The sequence below is a fragment of the Seriola dumerili genome, unplaced genomic scaffold, assembly GCF_002260705.1.
Source record: "Seriola dumerili isolate Sdu_G_001 unplaced genomic scaffold, Sdu_1.0 BDQW01004927.1, whole genome shotgun sequence".
NCBI classification, from domain to species: Eukaryota; Metazoa; Chordata; class Actinopteri; order Carangiformes; family Carangidae; genus Seriola; species Seriola dumerili.
In genome coordinates this window covers 201,887-216,869 of record NW_019179182.1, presented here as the reverse complement: position 1 = coordinate 216,869, position 14,983 = coordinate 201,887, and the positions used below count along the sequence as shown (strand labels likewise).

At 38.8% G+C, this 14,983-nt stretch overlaps 1 protein-coding gene across 1 annotated transcript; it reads left to right on the top strand.

Moving 5' to 3' along the window:
* Positions 1-8,566: 8,566 nt before the first annotated feature.
* Positions 8,567-12,040, top strand: LOC111239836 (teratocarcinoma-derived growth factor 1-like). Its single transcript, XM_022769754.1, has 5 exons — positions 8,567-8,573; positions 8,637-8,834; positions 10,256-10,370; positions 10,877-10,986; positions 11,940-12,040. Exons 1-5 carry the CDS (start codon positions 8,567-8,569, stop codon positions 12,038-12,040), a joined length of 531 nt encoding a protein of 176 aa, XP_022625475.1.
* Positions 12,041-14,983: the final 2,943 nt, after the last annotated feature.

Below are 14,983 nucleotides of genomic sequence, written 5' to 3'. Positions count from 1 at the left end.
AGTGGACAGGAAGGAGGAGGACAACAATGAGGAGGAGGATGATGAAGTTGAAGACGAGGAGGAGGAGACTAAGGACCATGAGAAAGTCCACAGGAAGGAGGACAACAAAGTAGAAGAAGGAAAGGAGGAAAAGACATCACGTAAACTAGTCAAACGCAAACCCGATGTCCCGCTCCACCTGCAGTTCCATAAACTGAACACCTCCTTCTCCTCCTGGAAGCAGTCATGGATGGTGGCAGTTGCTCACAAAGCAGGAGATGAGAATGAAGAGGAGGTTGAGGAGGACAAGGAAAAGGAGGAGTGGCAGGCTTGGAAAGAGTCATGGAGGATTTGTCGCTGGAAGAAACCGGACGAGGACGAGGTGATGTGTTTCTCCACCAAGCACCGGAGTCAGAGATACATGGGACTGACACTTGAAGAAAATGGTATGACAAAAAGGGAATGGACTCTCAGCTGGAAGATGACCAAGACTGCAGCAAAGGAAGAAAACACTGAAGAAGAAGATGAAGACGAAGAGGATGACATTAATTTAAGATTATGAGTTGTGAAGTAGGGCAGTGACATTTTGAGAATGTAGAAACACAGCAAAGTTGGAGGGGCTGGTTTCAAACCTCAATACTGAGGTATTGAATGTGTTAAAATGTGTTCATGGCAATCAGTATCAAAGTATCTAAACTATACCAATGTACCATGGCAGACACTGACTGTCTGCTCAGATTCACTTGTTCATACTTTTATCAGCTACTTCTTCATTTCAATCTAAATTTTACAATTTGTATAGTTTAGTAGGGCCAGCAGCATTTCTGAAAGTCTCCTTTTTTGAGGCTTGAAAACTCCGGAGTCATGTGGATGGGAGGAAGAAAAGTAGGAAAAGCGATGCATCTTAAAACGAAAATGGAGTAGTGTGTTCACATGAAAACTGACACAAACCAGTTCAATCCTTGGCTCGTTTCCCATCTGCACACACCTGGCTAATCATGGTGTAAAATGGGTATGAATGTTGGATCATTACAGAAATGTTCAGAAACAGACCCTTCCCCAGTCTCATGTTGGAAAGGTGTTGGGAGGGTTTCCAAAGTTATCGACCAAGTATAAAGCCTGCTTAAGTACAGCGTGATAAAACGAAGGGTAAGTGCAGACTATGGGATTTTTGGAGTTAGTGTGCTTGTACATCACCATGAGAACAGTCTTGTTTCTTGTGCTTAAGGTGCTGAGATCTTGGAACGTAGCAACACAGCTCAAAATAGATCCAAGGAAAATGATTGGTCAAATAATCAGGCAGGATAGAAACAGATCCCCAGATAAGTCAAACTTATTTTGAAGAGGAAAAGGGGGCTGATAATATAATTATGAATCAAACTTTTTTTGTGAATATCACAGCTTACAGTATCTACTGTACTGTGGTTTTCCTGTGCACTGAGGGACTGGAACTGACTGAACATGTTGAACATGTTACTTCCACATAAAATGGCGTCTAATATCAGTTTATGTACAACCTGTATGATTGTCTGACCGCTCATGTGTATTGCCTAACTGCACCTGTTTTTAGTGATGGTGCTGTTTTCTGAAATCTCAGCAATAGAACCTTTTTGGTGTTGATACATAAAGCGAGGTACTGAGTCACATCAGATATTGAACATTTTAAAACAATACCCAACTCAAGAAGTTAGTCATCCTTGCCATCTATTCTCCTGCTTTAGTATAATGCTGCAAAGACACAAAACTTTTTTTCATTTTGTCATAAACAAAAGGTGACATCTCATGATTTCTGCTTGAAGGCAGTAATACTTATAAAACCATTTAATTAACCTGAACTGTTATAAGAAAATAATGCCACTATTGTCGCTATGTGGACAGCTGGGAGTCCATTGTGTTTCTTGTACCATTGTAGCCAATTTCCTTGACCTCTGTCACAACATGGTAATAATGTTAGCTAACTAACTTCAATTGCTAGAAAGCTACATAAGTTCCAACCAATATCACTTCATTGTCATTTTGAACAGTCTTGCCAACTAATTAATTTGATACAAAGACAGTCAGCATGTTGAGGTAGTTACAGTCTGGGAATATGAAGAATCTCAAGTGACGTGATGCTGAAGATGAATGTGTCACTATATGTAGAACGTGTCAAGTGAGAAAATTTTTGGTGGTGTAGACGCACAATTCAGTCTTAACAGTTTGTATAATGATGAGCATATTTACAGCATTGTTTAAATATGAAATATTAAACTGCAACTTTTATTAAAGTTATGAACCATAAATGTATCAAACAAACTAATCTGTGTATGCTGTGTATGTGACAAATCTTTATTATATTTAGCATTAGAGTACCATGTAGCAACAAATATTTAACATTAATTACAGATAGTTGTGGATAGTTCAGGATCTGAACACACAGCAGCTCAAGAGTACCAAGTAGCAACAAATATTTAACAATAATTACAGATAGTTGTGGATGGTTCAGGATCTGAACACACAGCAGCCCAAATCTTCAGCCAGCAGTAGATGGTGTGACAGTTTGATAGAAATAAACAATGAAAAATGTTGATGAGGTCATTTATATGACTATATCAATCAGAAACCATTAATCTCATGCCATAAATGGTCACATCATATATTAAAATGTGACAAAGCAGCATTTGCGCTGTTATGTATTTTTAGACTAAAACATGAAAAAAGAAAGTTGAAGAGGAAGCAATAACTCAGTTAAAATGCTGTAATGAAGGCAAAAGTAGAGTTATAACCAACCAGTCTGATGTGCAGAGAAGTATGTGTGGTTATTCTGTCACTGCCTGGCGTCATTTGGATCTGAGCCATGTGTAATGTCATTGCACTCTGGTCTGGCAAATCATAGGGTGCAGATTTATCAACATATGTGTCCTGCTGCCTTCAGGTGCTACAGGAATTTATTGAACTGAAGGAGGAGCTTTTAAAGCTGTGGAGAACAGATAATGTAAGAATCAGATTAATTTATAGATAAATAGGAATTTAACAACTCTCCTGTTTTAACCACAATAAATATTGATTTTGATGCCATGTTAAACAAACACATCTACTGGTTGGAGAGTGTTTAGTTAAAACAGTTTGAAGCATTATTTTGTCATTGCTGCACATTTACTTTACCCTTGCTGATAAAATCACCAGACTGGCCTCAAAGAGATGTTTCACCAGAAACGACATTGTTAATTTACCACCAAAATGCCAACAACTCTTCAACTTTTTGTGCTGCCTCATTTGAATGAACCTCCTACCTGTTTGCTGCTCTCTGCGCCTTGCTCTGTCTCTCTCTCTGTCTCTCTCAGTACGAGGGTAAACAAAAGTCACGTGACTTCTTTCTGGTTACAAGTATTCACTTCTCTGACTGCTGAGCAACAATGGATAATTGCTATTATTGGTGCCATTATCCAAGACATACTCAATGTATAAAGAAAGGGGTAGCAGTAGCAGTGAGGGTGCGGACATACACTGTCTTTCATGCTTGTTATATTGCCACTGGTCAAGTTGACTATTCATAACACAGGCCAAAACAACCCTCAGGCCACCAGGAAATGTCCTGGTGCTCCTGAGAGCACAATGAGGGCAATCTGACATCCACTTTCCATTAACCTGCTTGCATTGAATTATAATTATTGAATTTCAAATAGTCCCTTAAGCCTTACACTGGGAACACACTGCCTGCATTGCATGAGCATGGCGGCTGCCATTGTTGAGCTGCTGTGAAGAATCACGAGTGTGTGTTCACACCAGCTGAGTCTCTACTGCTGCAGCTCTATCTCTCTACATAGAGTTTATGGGTTACTGGAATGTTGAATTTCTTTTCATTATTAATTAATTAATTTATTTTTGACAGAAAATAAATGCAGAAAGGTTGCAATGGTTAAAATATATACTTACAGTATATTTTTTCATGTTTGTGACACATTCACATTCAACCGAGACATAGAAACTATAATGGACACCCTCCATTATAGTTTCTTTATATGTGAGACACCGTGTGTCTGCTTTAACCCTTTAACATATGCAATAAAAACCAACATGTTCCACAGCTGCAATGCACATGCCACACATCCAGTGTGTTCCTGGCTTTACTGAACAAGGGTATCGCATCACTGTAACACATTACTAACACTGCTTGTCATTACAGTGGGGTTGATAAGGTTAGTACCATCGTGCCTATATAGTGACCCAAACATCTCAGGCAACCTTTACTGCAGCCGGAGACACCTCACAGAAGCAGAGGGCAGATGGGTAAATTGTTCCATAGCTCTGTCTAACACCACAAATTGTTTTTAACACTTCTGTTTGTGCGTGGATTAAACTAACAAAAAACAAGCTAATTAGAGGTGTTGGCACTGTTCTCCATACTGAAGCTAATGGGTAGATAAAATCTAGACTGAAAAACAGTGAGCTGAGTTTTATGTTGAATGTGTTTCATAAATCAGCCACCAGAGGAAGACACTGAGTCCCTGTGACTCTCTGATGCCGTCAGTGCTTCTGAGACACTGTGCCTCTGGTACAGATAGACTGGCAGGGCTTGGTGCAATAAAAACATATTAAACACAATTTTGGATAACAGTGGACTTGGCATGGAGGCATTCACTATAGGCTGTAGCTTCATATACCCTTTTCACACCAAAATGAGTCGCTATTAAACCCACTAAAAAGGCAGCTGACTGCTTTAACACTGCCAGCCGAGTTTGCCTGAGAGGACACACACACCTGCAGGGAGTAATGTCATCAGAGCACTCACACACAGACACAGGGTGAAACTGGGAGATGCATGCCATCTGCCATGCAGACTGGTAAAACCAATCCTTCATGTCACATCTCCCCCGGGTTGGTGCTCCTGTAAATTTCTGAAACTTTGTATGAGATGCTTCGATCAGTGATTTGTGTCTTTTTGAAACTTATCTCGTACTTTGCTCACTCTTCTTCCCTGAGTGCACTGTAGCCGCTGTGTTTCTGGTGCACTGTGCTGGACCGGTGACAGGTGTGTTTACAGTGTCTATGCTCTGAAAGATGTTACAGCACAGAAAAGAGCAAAAGTTAATGTGTTCACCCGGGTGTTGTGTTTACATCACTGCTGAGAGATGATACCTACTGCAGTCATTTGACCTCGGAATAAATGCTGATTGTTATGTTAGCGGATCTTCGTTTCATTTTTTTGACCAGTGTAAAAGGGGCTATAGACAATATACAGAGCCTGTTGGCAGAATTAATAAAGAGTGAAAACATAGCCAGGCTTGTCCTTTAAAGTTACTTATTGTACCATTTCACATGTATACTGACTGACAAAAGACAGAGGATTTTTACCAGGATTAAATGTCAGAAAAACTGAGCTCAAATGTATTTGGCTAAGGTGTATATAAACGTCCATCTGTATTTCTGTCTGTAAAGGCATTATGGGAAATGATCATTGGTCGCTCTTTCTGTAAAGTCCATTAAAAGGTTTCTTCTTTCTTCTGAGACAGTTTCTTAGAAATGTGTTTGTCTGATGTAATCAGGGTAATTTAGTTTTTCAGATTCATCTCTAATCCAAATGTTTTTCAAACTAGGAAAAGAGGACTGACCCTAAAGGCGGAGCTTAGTGTGCTGTGGCCATAACACCACTGCCAGCACCAGTCAGGAGAAAGTCTTTTCACTCGATGTCTTTGCATCATCATGTAATGATTAGGTTCTGCCTCCCTTCATGTATCTTCTCTTCCCCTCTGACTTTTGAAGCAGTCTCTGAGCTTTCACTTGCAGATTTCCTGTTGTGTGCTCAGATCAGGTTTTCCCTCCTGCTGCTGACTCTCCTGCTGTGTATTAGCATGAGACCAGACTGCATTGTGATGCTGGACAGATTACAAAATACCCATTTCCACCTCTGATTGTCCCAGTGTGGTCAAAGCAGAGACAGATTAACAGACCTGGGCGTGGGAGGGAGGGGTTTAGTCCTGGTTTACCCCAAAAACTGAAGTTAAAAGATACAGATAAACCAAAACAGGAATGTACAGATTCATTTATTTTTGTGTTTCCTGGTGTCACACAGATGTCACCACATATAATGTATATATCACGCCAGCAGTCTACAAATGTCTGCACATTCACTGACTTTTGTGTGGCAATTGGCAACGATTTTATTAAAAATAAAATGGAAAAGCACAAAAGTGAAAGGATTTGTATGAAAAAGTTGGAGGACAAGGAAATAAAAATAAAAATGGAAGGAGTGATTCATAACCTGAAGACGCAGGAAATCTTATCTAGCAATAATAACTGGGTCAAATAAAATTTAATATGTAATATATTCCTTTGAAGAGGTTCTAGGTACTAGGTTCTAGTACATCTTATTTGAAAGGAGCATCTGTTTCAAGGAAACAAGTGCTTTTAAATTCAACACAACTACAATTACAAAGTTGTTTCCAGGACAAATCCTATAATAAATAATAATAAATGATGATGAAACCACAGACCTGTGGAATAAATGTAAAGCCATGACATTTCATCTTTCAACATAAAGGTTTAAATGCTGTTTCAAATCCCTTGTTAACAGAAATAAAATTCTGATCGAGAAGTGATAAATCCTCTATTGATTATGTATTTGTTTTGTTCACCTAAAACAGTTCAATCAAAAATATACTGAGTCTAAAATACTGAAATCAACTTATAAAATATTTACTGGGTTTTGAACTGCATGTATCCCAGGTCGCTGACTGCCCCAAAGTCCTAGAAAAAAAAATAGTGAAACATTATCTGTGTTTAGCTAGAACTCTGCCAATATAGAAATTGTGGTTCTTCTTATTCTTCTTATTTTCAACTTTAACTTGACTTTTTTTGCTTTTATAATTTGTATGTTTGTGTTGCATGTCCAAGAAATAAAGGTAGCGTAAGGGAAAAAGAGGGAAATGGACTTTGTCACATTTCACATATTCTAATGTGTTCTATCGAAAGCTCAGTGACAGATACAACATATTGTACTGTATGTTTACTTGGAGGCTCAACAAAAAGATGACTGACATACATTTCTTCACAGAAGGGGGAACATGTTTCCCTAAAGGTGGATTTCCTTTAGCTGCAGGGTCATTAACATCTGAAAGCAGGACTGGATGGGTGAGTAAGGTTAACATACATGTGTATGAGGGAGTCAGTGACAGAGACGGAGAGAGGAGGATGGGGGGTGAGAAACAGGGAGAAAAGATGGATGAGGAGAGGAACAGATTAAATTTCTTTTGAGTTAGCTTTTTCTGTCAATAAAATCCTACTAACACATGGTTACTATTCAGTGAAAAGTGTTTATCTCCAAATGTGGTCATTTTGATTTTTTTTAGATAATCTAAATGTGTGTGAATGTGTGAAAATTGTCTTCTGAAGGAAAATGAAAAAGGCCGATGGATTATCTGAAAACTACTACTATACATGTTTTCATATGGAAAGAGAAGTTTCTTTCTAATTTAATTTATTGAAATTTTATTTTTCATTGTATTTTAAACACTTTCCACTGTTGAATCCATCCAAATATTTCAAGACTGACGAAAACAGAGCGATCAAGAGTAGGCGGTTTCTGGAGCCCCTCCCCCTGCAAGAGAGTCACCTGGAGAAAAGAAAGCTCATATCTGTAGGGAACAGGCAGCAGAGGTAGTCAGTTTAACACTGAGAGGACCAGAGGGGGATTAACTGGGTTCATGTGAATTCTGTTTTTCAGATCTCCCTGTAACAAACCTTGTAACCTTTAGGCCTCTTTGTTTTTTAAAAAACTGCTACTGGGGAAAAGAAATAACTTAGGGACAATTTGACTTTTGGGAACATCGGAGCTTTGGGAATCTTGCTCTGGATGTTTTTGTCCGCTGTTAATCTTTCTTCATCCTGCTGACCTTTTCTCCGAGTGTTTTTGTGAGTGTGAGTTTCAGCTGTGGACAGAGCTCCATTGAGTGTTGTGGATCTTTTCGGTCTCTCCGGTAAAATGAGTTGGATGCAGCTGCTCAGGTGAGTCTGCAGACAAAATAAAACCTTCTTTTAGACGATGTTGTTGTGGCGTGAATATTTTGTAGACGAATATTTTGTTAGTTTTTTTTTAACTTGAACGTTAGTAAAGTTTGGTTTTGTGTTTTGCAGGAGTGTGTTCTGTGCAGTGATCTGTCTCCACGGTGCTGCTGCTCTGCCGACCTCAGGTCAGTTTATTACATCTACATACAAACGTCTTTCTCTGTGTTTGGCGCACAAACACACTCAGTGGGCATCAAATGGGCTAGAATCCAAAATTTTCATTCCAGGTCTGAGGGTATGTGAATATTTTTAACATCACGTGAATGTGAATCTATCCATGACTTTATTTATTTCTAGGCTGTGACAGATGTTTAGATATAGATAGATAGATGTACAGAAAACAACAACAAACTAAATATCTATAAAAACTGAATTTAAAGAACAATGCCAATATTTTATTTGCTTTTATTAGCACCTTATCTCTATTTTTTTGCTGAGAAATGGAAACAAATATCGCAAAATCAAAGTTTTGGATATATATTTCTTCTTCTTCAATAGTTGGTTTCCCTGTATGATTGATCACAGAGAACACAAATCTGTAGTCATGTTATGTCTCCACCCTCAGTATAGAACTTATTTCCAGGATAAAGACTAACGTGCATTTTAATTTTCAGGCTGTGAGGGAGCTGAGTGCAACAGAGGCCTGCCCTCTTCTTCATCTTCTACTTCTCCTCCTTCTTCTTTGGTGGTGAAATCCCAGCAGCCTTCCCAGGACTTTCTGGGTCAGTTTACCCATGTGAGCTTACCAAACAGTGGGGACCGTAAACACCGCGACGCCAGTGCCGTCCTGCCTTTCATCGGCCTCACAGGCAGTAAGTTCACACTTTACTACTGTATGTTCAGATGGAGGTGATGAACTCCAGAAACCAACAATGTCTCACTTCACCCAGAACACTGCAGCTCATCACAGGTTTCTGTCTGAGACTGAGCCATTTCCAAATGCTATGAAGAATATTTCCAACAATAATCAACCTGTTTCAAGAAAGTTTGGACATCAGTGTCTGTGTGAAGACATAAAGATCATGAGTGGGTTAAAAAGTAGGAGTAGATACTACTGTTGGAGACCAGCTTGTAGACAACCCCCTTCACGTAGAGCAGCTCTGAGGCCTGCTGCTGTTAAAACAGGCCCCTGCCTTTATAATGAAGAAAAGTGAAACTAGAATTTAGAAACTGTCTTTAACATTTCCTGTGGATAAATTTAAACATTTCACTACACTAGCAATTTTTTTCCTCTTATTGACATCATCACATACAAGAATCTAATATAGCAGACTTGATAAATGACCCATAAAAACTGCGACATAAAATGGTTTAGATGAAATGATCAAATACAGAAATAAAAGAAAGAAATCCTATTCAACAAAACATTTAGAAAAGGGTTTTGTATTTAACTTTAATGAGGAGTCTGTGGATGTTTCAAGTGATCGTCACATTAGTTTTAGTGTTCTTTCGTTATTTTCAGATGTTTGTTTTCACTCTCAGTGTGTGTTTGCTGATGTGAAGCAGAGGCTGGCAGGAATGTGCTGCCAGATAGAGAGTCTGGTTTATCTCACAGATACAGATCCAGGGAGACAGAGGCTCACTCTTAAGCCTTAGATAGCAAACTAATATCCAATCAGGAATTTGATCTTCTCCTGTAAAATGAATGTGCTCTGATATATTGGAATGAAGAAATGAGGTGTTGTGTCAGAAGCTTGTTCGTGCTCAACCGGAGGAGATGGAGAGAAACTCAGAAACTTAAACTACAGTAACTGACTGGGAGTTAAAGTCATCTCTATTTCTCGAACTGAAAACTAAGGCCCTGTTCAGACTTGGTATTAACATCTGTCTCGGGTGATTTGGTCACAAGTGGACAGCTCTACGTGCATGTGTGAACTTGTCTAAGACGCACTGAGGATGCACTTGAGATCCGATCACTAAGACCACATTCAGAGGTGGTCTAGAATAAACCCCATAAGAAACCCTCATAAACATCTGACACCTTTGATCCCACTGCTATTGGCTAATTGTGATCTAATCTTACCAAAATTATTTCATGTTTGAAATGTAAAAGCCTCCGTTTGGGTTGGATACAAAAGGCACAGTGGTTTAAAATGGTTTTGGTGAGTTTGGGATAGTGAAAATTTTCAACTGTGTGAGAGTAAAGGATTGTTTTATCATACAAACTGGTATACAGATGTTTTCAGGTGTTGTTGGATGCAGCTCTAATGTCAGTCTTTGTTTTTTCTTGCAGGTGCTGAGCAGAGTCGAAGCTGCTGTAAGAATGGAGGGACATGCATCCTGGGCAGCTTCTGTGCCTGTCCTCCATTCTTCACTGGAAGGAGCTGTGAGTATGACCAGCGCATCAGGTAAGCAGCAAGAAAATGACACAGCAACACTTGGCTGCTCACTGGACGGCAAATACATCCTGAAATCAAAGCTATCATTAAGTCAGTCATCTACCTCAAACTCATGAATCAGAGCAACTTGCTCTTATTGTATCCTCACCTTATTTAGGCCTTTCTTTCTTATATGAAAGTAATCCTGCTGATTGTTGTCTGTGTCCATGGTTACAGTGCTAACAGGAACTGCCTGTAATCATTTACCAAAATGTTAAAAATATACAGGCTAGGTAAAAAACAGCGCTAAGCTAACTGACATCAGCCAAAGCATGATGGGAACAAAATGTCCCTTCAACATTCTTCATATACTGTATTGTTATGAGAGATCCTCCATCCACCCAGAGTATACAGTCCTGTTTCCAGGAATGAGTGAGTGAAAGAAACTCCATGAACAGCTGGTCACCAGGGACAGAAGAGAGGAAACTTTTATTAATCGTAGGTTTGTTATTTGCATGTTCTCCATCTCTGTGCAGGAGCTGTGGTGTGATTCCTCATGGTGAGTGGGTTCAGAAAGGATGCTCCTACTGTCGCTGTGGTTACGGTGTCCTGCACTGCTTCCCCCATGTCTTCCATAAAGACTGTGGTAAGACACATTTTACACACCAGACACACGTGGCCTGTCCTGGCTGATACTGTGAAACTTGCTCCAGAGAGATAATCCATCAGAGTCAACGATAGGGGCCAGTTAGAGTTGAGTTATTATTCAGTAAAGGGGTTGTGAGCAGAAGTATTTCCATGGGAGTTGGTATTTTTCCATCTGTTCATTCACCAGCTGAGGTGTTTTTTTTTTTTAGAAGAATAGAAGGCAGCTTTGTTCAACCAAGTTGTGGACGAGCTGTTAATACCTGACAGTCAGACAGACAAACTGCGTTGTTTCATCCTTAAAACAAAAATATCTTCCCAGGTGTTCATTGTGGACTCCCACTGTGTGTGAATACAGCTCTGAACGACCACCACCCCCGCCTATTCATTTGCAATTCAAGACTTTTATTCTAAAATGCAAAGCAATGTTAGAACCATTAACTCCTGCACAAAGTCACCACAACAAAGACACAGAGGAACATCACAATAACACATTTAAATGTAAAGATACATTTTTCTCTCTATTTCTCTCTATATCCACACTCATCTGCTATTTTTCTTATCCACAATCACAGAGTGAGTCAATAATGTAAAACGTCAGCTTGCCCACAGATGTGCCCATGTCTCCACATTGTTATATCTCACATTGTTGCTTTACAGTGAAAACCATGTATCTGGTGAAATTAACAAATACAAGTTATGGTACAGCAGCAAAAAGTCAAACAGTACAATAGATTAATCGTAAAGATAAATAATCATAGGAAACTGAAAAAAAACACACTACTACTACTTATGAAGCATGGAAACTTAAATATAAAATATTAAATAGTGAATTTTTTTTATCAATACCTGAAATATCACAAATAAGTTTCAGAGAAAATCAGGGAGTTATGACGAATAATTCACTGTAGTGTGAATCCAGTTCTTCACTGTTCTTCTGTCGCTGCTTTCCAGATGACTCGGGGGAGGTGCACTGGTATCACTCATCAGCTGTCAGGACAGTTCAGAACAAGTGCTTCCTCATCGCAACACTGCTTCTGCTCCTCTTCCTCTGATGGTTAAAAAAACAGTGCAACACTGAGCTGTGGACTGCAAGATCTCTCAAGCTGGTTAGTTGAAAATCAGGAGTTGCTGCTTCCTGAGAGAAAACATGTTACTTTCAGCTTCCTTGAAACTGATATTCTAGATTTTAAACTCTGTATTCAGAGTGTTGTGGTTTATGGGGACCTTCTTCTACACGAAACTCAGCTTTCCATTGATGCATCCTGTTTCAAACTCCAAAAGCTTTGAGGATAACCCAGCAAAATGTGTGGAGATGTTATTGAGGACTGAGGCTGAATGTGCTTAAACCATTGGATCAATTTTAAAATTTTTCAGGATATAATTCAGCTGGTACATTTTATAGTTTATAGTGCATTTCCTTTTGTTTCAACAAATGTTAAGAAATTATTAAGTATGTAAATATCTTGAAAATACTGTCAATAACTCCACTGACAGATTTTAACACTTTAGGATTCAGTATTGAATAACTTGACAAAGCAGAAAATATAGTGTTGATTATAATAAAAACCAGATTAAAATAGAAGTGATCAAAGCTTAGTATTTATCTGTTTTTCCCCATTTAAAACTTGTCAGCTTTGCACATAAATTGATGCTCAGTCTCTTTTAAAACCTTGACAGAGTGTGTGTCATCGATTCTAGAAACGTTTCCTTCCAGTGGAAGGTTGTCTGTGTGTCTATGATTTCTTGAAGAACACAATGTGTGTGAAGGAAGTTGTACATAAGATTTTAATGAAAAAATATGTTTTTTGTAATTTTAGGATCTGTAACTGAATATCAGCTGCTTTTTTTCTTTGTTAAAGAAGATGCACATTTTATTGTTTTTAACTTTGCGTCTTCTGTCTGTTTGCACAAACTGAGCTGATTTGACATTTTGTCCATTGAATATAAACATATATGCATTATATGTTTATTAAAGATTTATTGTTCCATGTTGCATGAGTTTTGTGGTTGTGTTGTTTCTGACAATATGACACTGAAAGTAACATGAAAGTATGAAATATATGAAAAAAAATAACACTTCCATTAGCAAATTATGTTTCCAAGGAAACCTGAAAAACAAATTTATTCATTTTCAAATGGACTCTTTGTTGTCTTCAAACTATGAGTGTGTGTTTGTGTGTGTGTGTGCTATCTGTAGGTATTTCAGAGGGAGCTGTTCTATGTCTCTTATCTCTAGAGTTTATTGATGAGGTTTGAATTGATTATCAGCTACTCTTTTATCTTAAACAAACACTTCAGCTGTTGTTCTGCAGTAGGTTGGCCTGCCAGCTGAAACAGCTCAGGTTCAAAATGATCAGGCAGAAAAAAAATAGAAAAATATATTATCATAAATTATCCTTAAAGGTAAATTCTGGGTTGATTAGAACTTTTCATCTAATGTTTGTAGTTTTGTCCAGTATTTCTATCAATGATAATGACACTGCACTGTTGAATCCTGGAACACAGGTGTCTCTAAAACAGCTCAAGAGAGGAGAAGCTGATCAGACAAGTTGAAATGATGGACACACTTAGAAAAATCAGATCCAAGTTGTAATACACTGGAAGTGATACAAATAGTCATGTAGTTAAGTCCAGCGGTTCCCAATCCACAGATCAGGCCCCTCCACCTCCAAGGGCAGAAGAAAATCAAAAATGTTGATTTTTGCAAAATACCGTATCATCTCTTTGAGCATCAACCAGTTATTGAAATAAGTTTAAAAGTGTTAACATCTCATTAGGGTTGCCACCTTATTTAAAAATAAGGGATGACCCCCACCCTGCAAAGATTTTTTGAGAATTTTAAAATGCCAATATACATTCTTGCTTATAACCCCAAATTACAGAAATATCAAGGGTAACAAAAAAAGTAGCCTAATGATGATTCACAATTAGTATTGGACCAGAAAGGCAGGGAGAGAGGATTACATGCAGCAAAGGACCTTGGGGCGGTCTGGAACCCACACCACTGCGGTTTGGGTTAAGCCTTAATAACGTGCCAGGTAAACCACCAGAGTGTGTATTGCTGTCTTCTGCATTTTTCACAGCACACAGAGCTTGTCAGTCTATTGCTAGTTGATTAACTTCTCCAATCCACTTATAGACTACAACTGGTTTGGTTTTACTTGACATTACATTATTTACAGCACTTTGAGGACATAACATTAATGAAAATACGGGACAAATTGTGTCCTGAATTAACTCAATAGAGGATGCAGAATTTTGCGGAAAGTGTGGAATATTCCGTATTATATGGGACGGGTGCCACCCGTCCCATATAATACATCTCATACACATCTGAAATGTATGGTGGCCCTGAGAGTGCAATGCACTGCAACTTAAGAAAACACACGCAAATAAACAAACGCGCTGCAAATACAACACAACAGAAGTGTTTCCAGGGGACACTAAACAGTGATGAACCTGACTGGGACTTGCTGTTCAACACCCAACTGTGAAAAGTATTGAATAACAAGTGCATCCTAGGAGGTTCATCACGTTTTTCTTTTGAGGTTATTTTTTGCCTTAAAGGTTTAATGTGTAAGATCTGGCCAGATCTGACCAGAATTTTAGTTTAAAATGTTCAGAGAATGACCTAACACTATCAATAGTATGTGAAGGAGCCACAGTGTATTTCGGAGATATCTATGCTAACCAACTAGCTGAGTCCCACACCTTGTAATACCACTTTATGACACTAGATGCTTTGTGAGTCATTGTAGCATCCAGTCTGATCTCAGTCCCATGAAGGAGAGCTTCCTCCAGAGCTTGAAGTTACACTACAGCTCCCAACAAAAAAAAAAAGCTGCCCACTAGCATCACAGAAACATAGAGAAGTGCTGAAGTGCCTAGAAAGCAAGGACCGCTCTGACGAGAAACTATGTTCAACGGCAAAGAAAAGAAGAAAACACGAGTAAACCTTGGTGTGGCTTCCCACAGCTGGAGACAGCTCCAGGCAA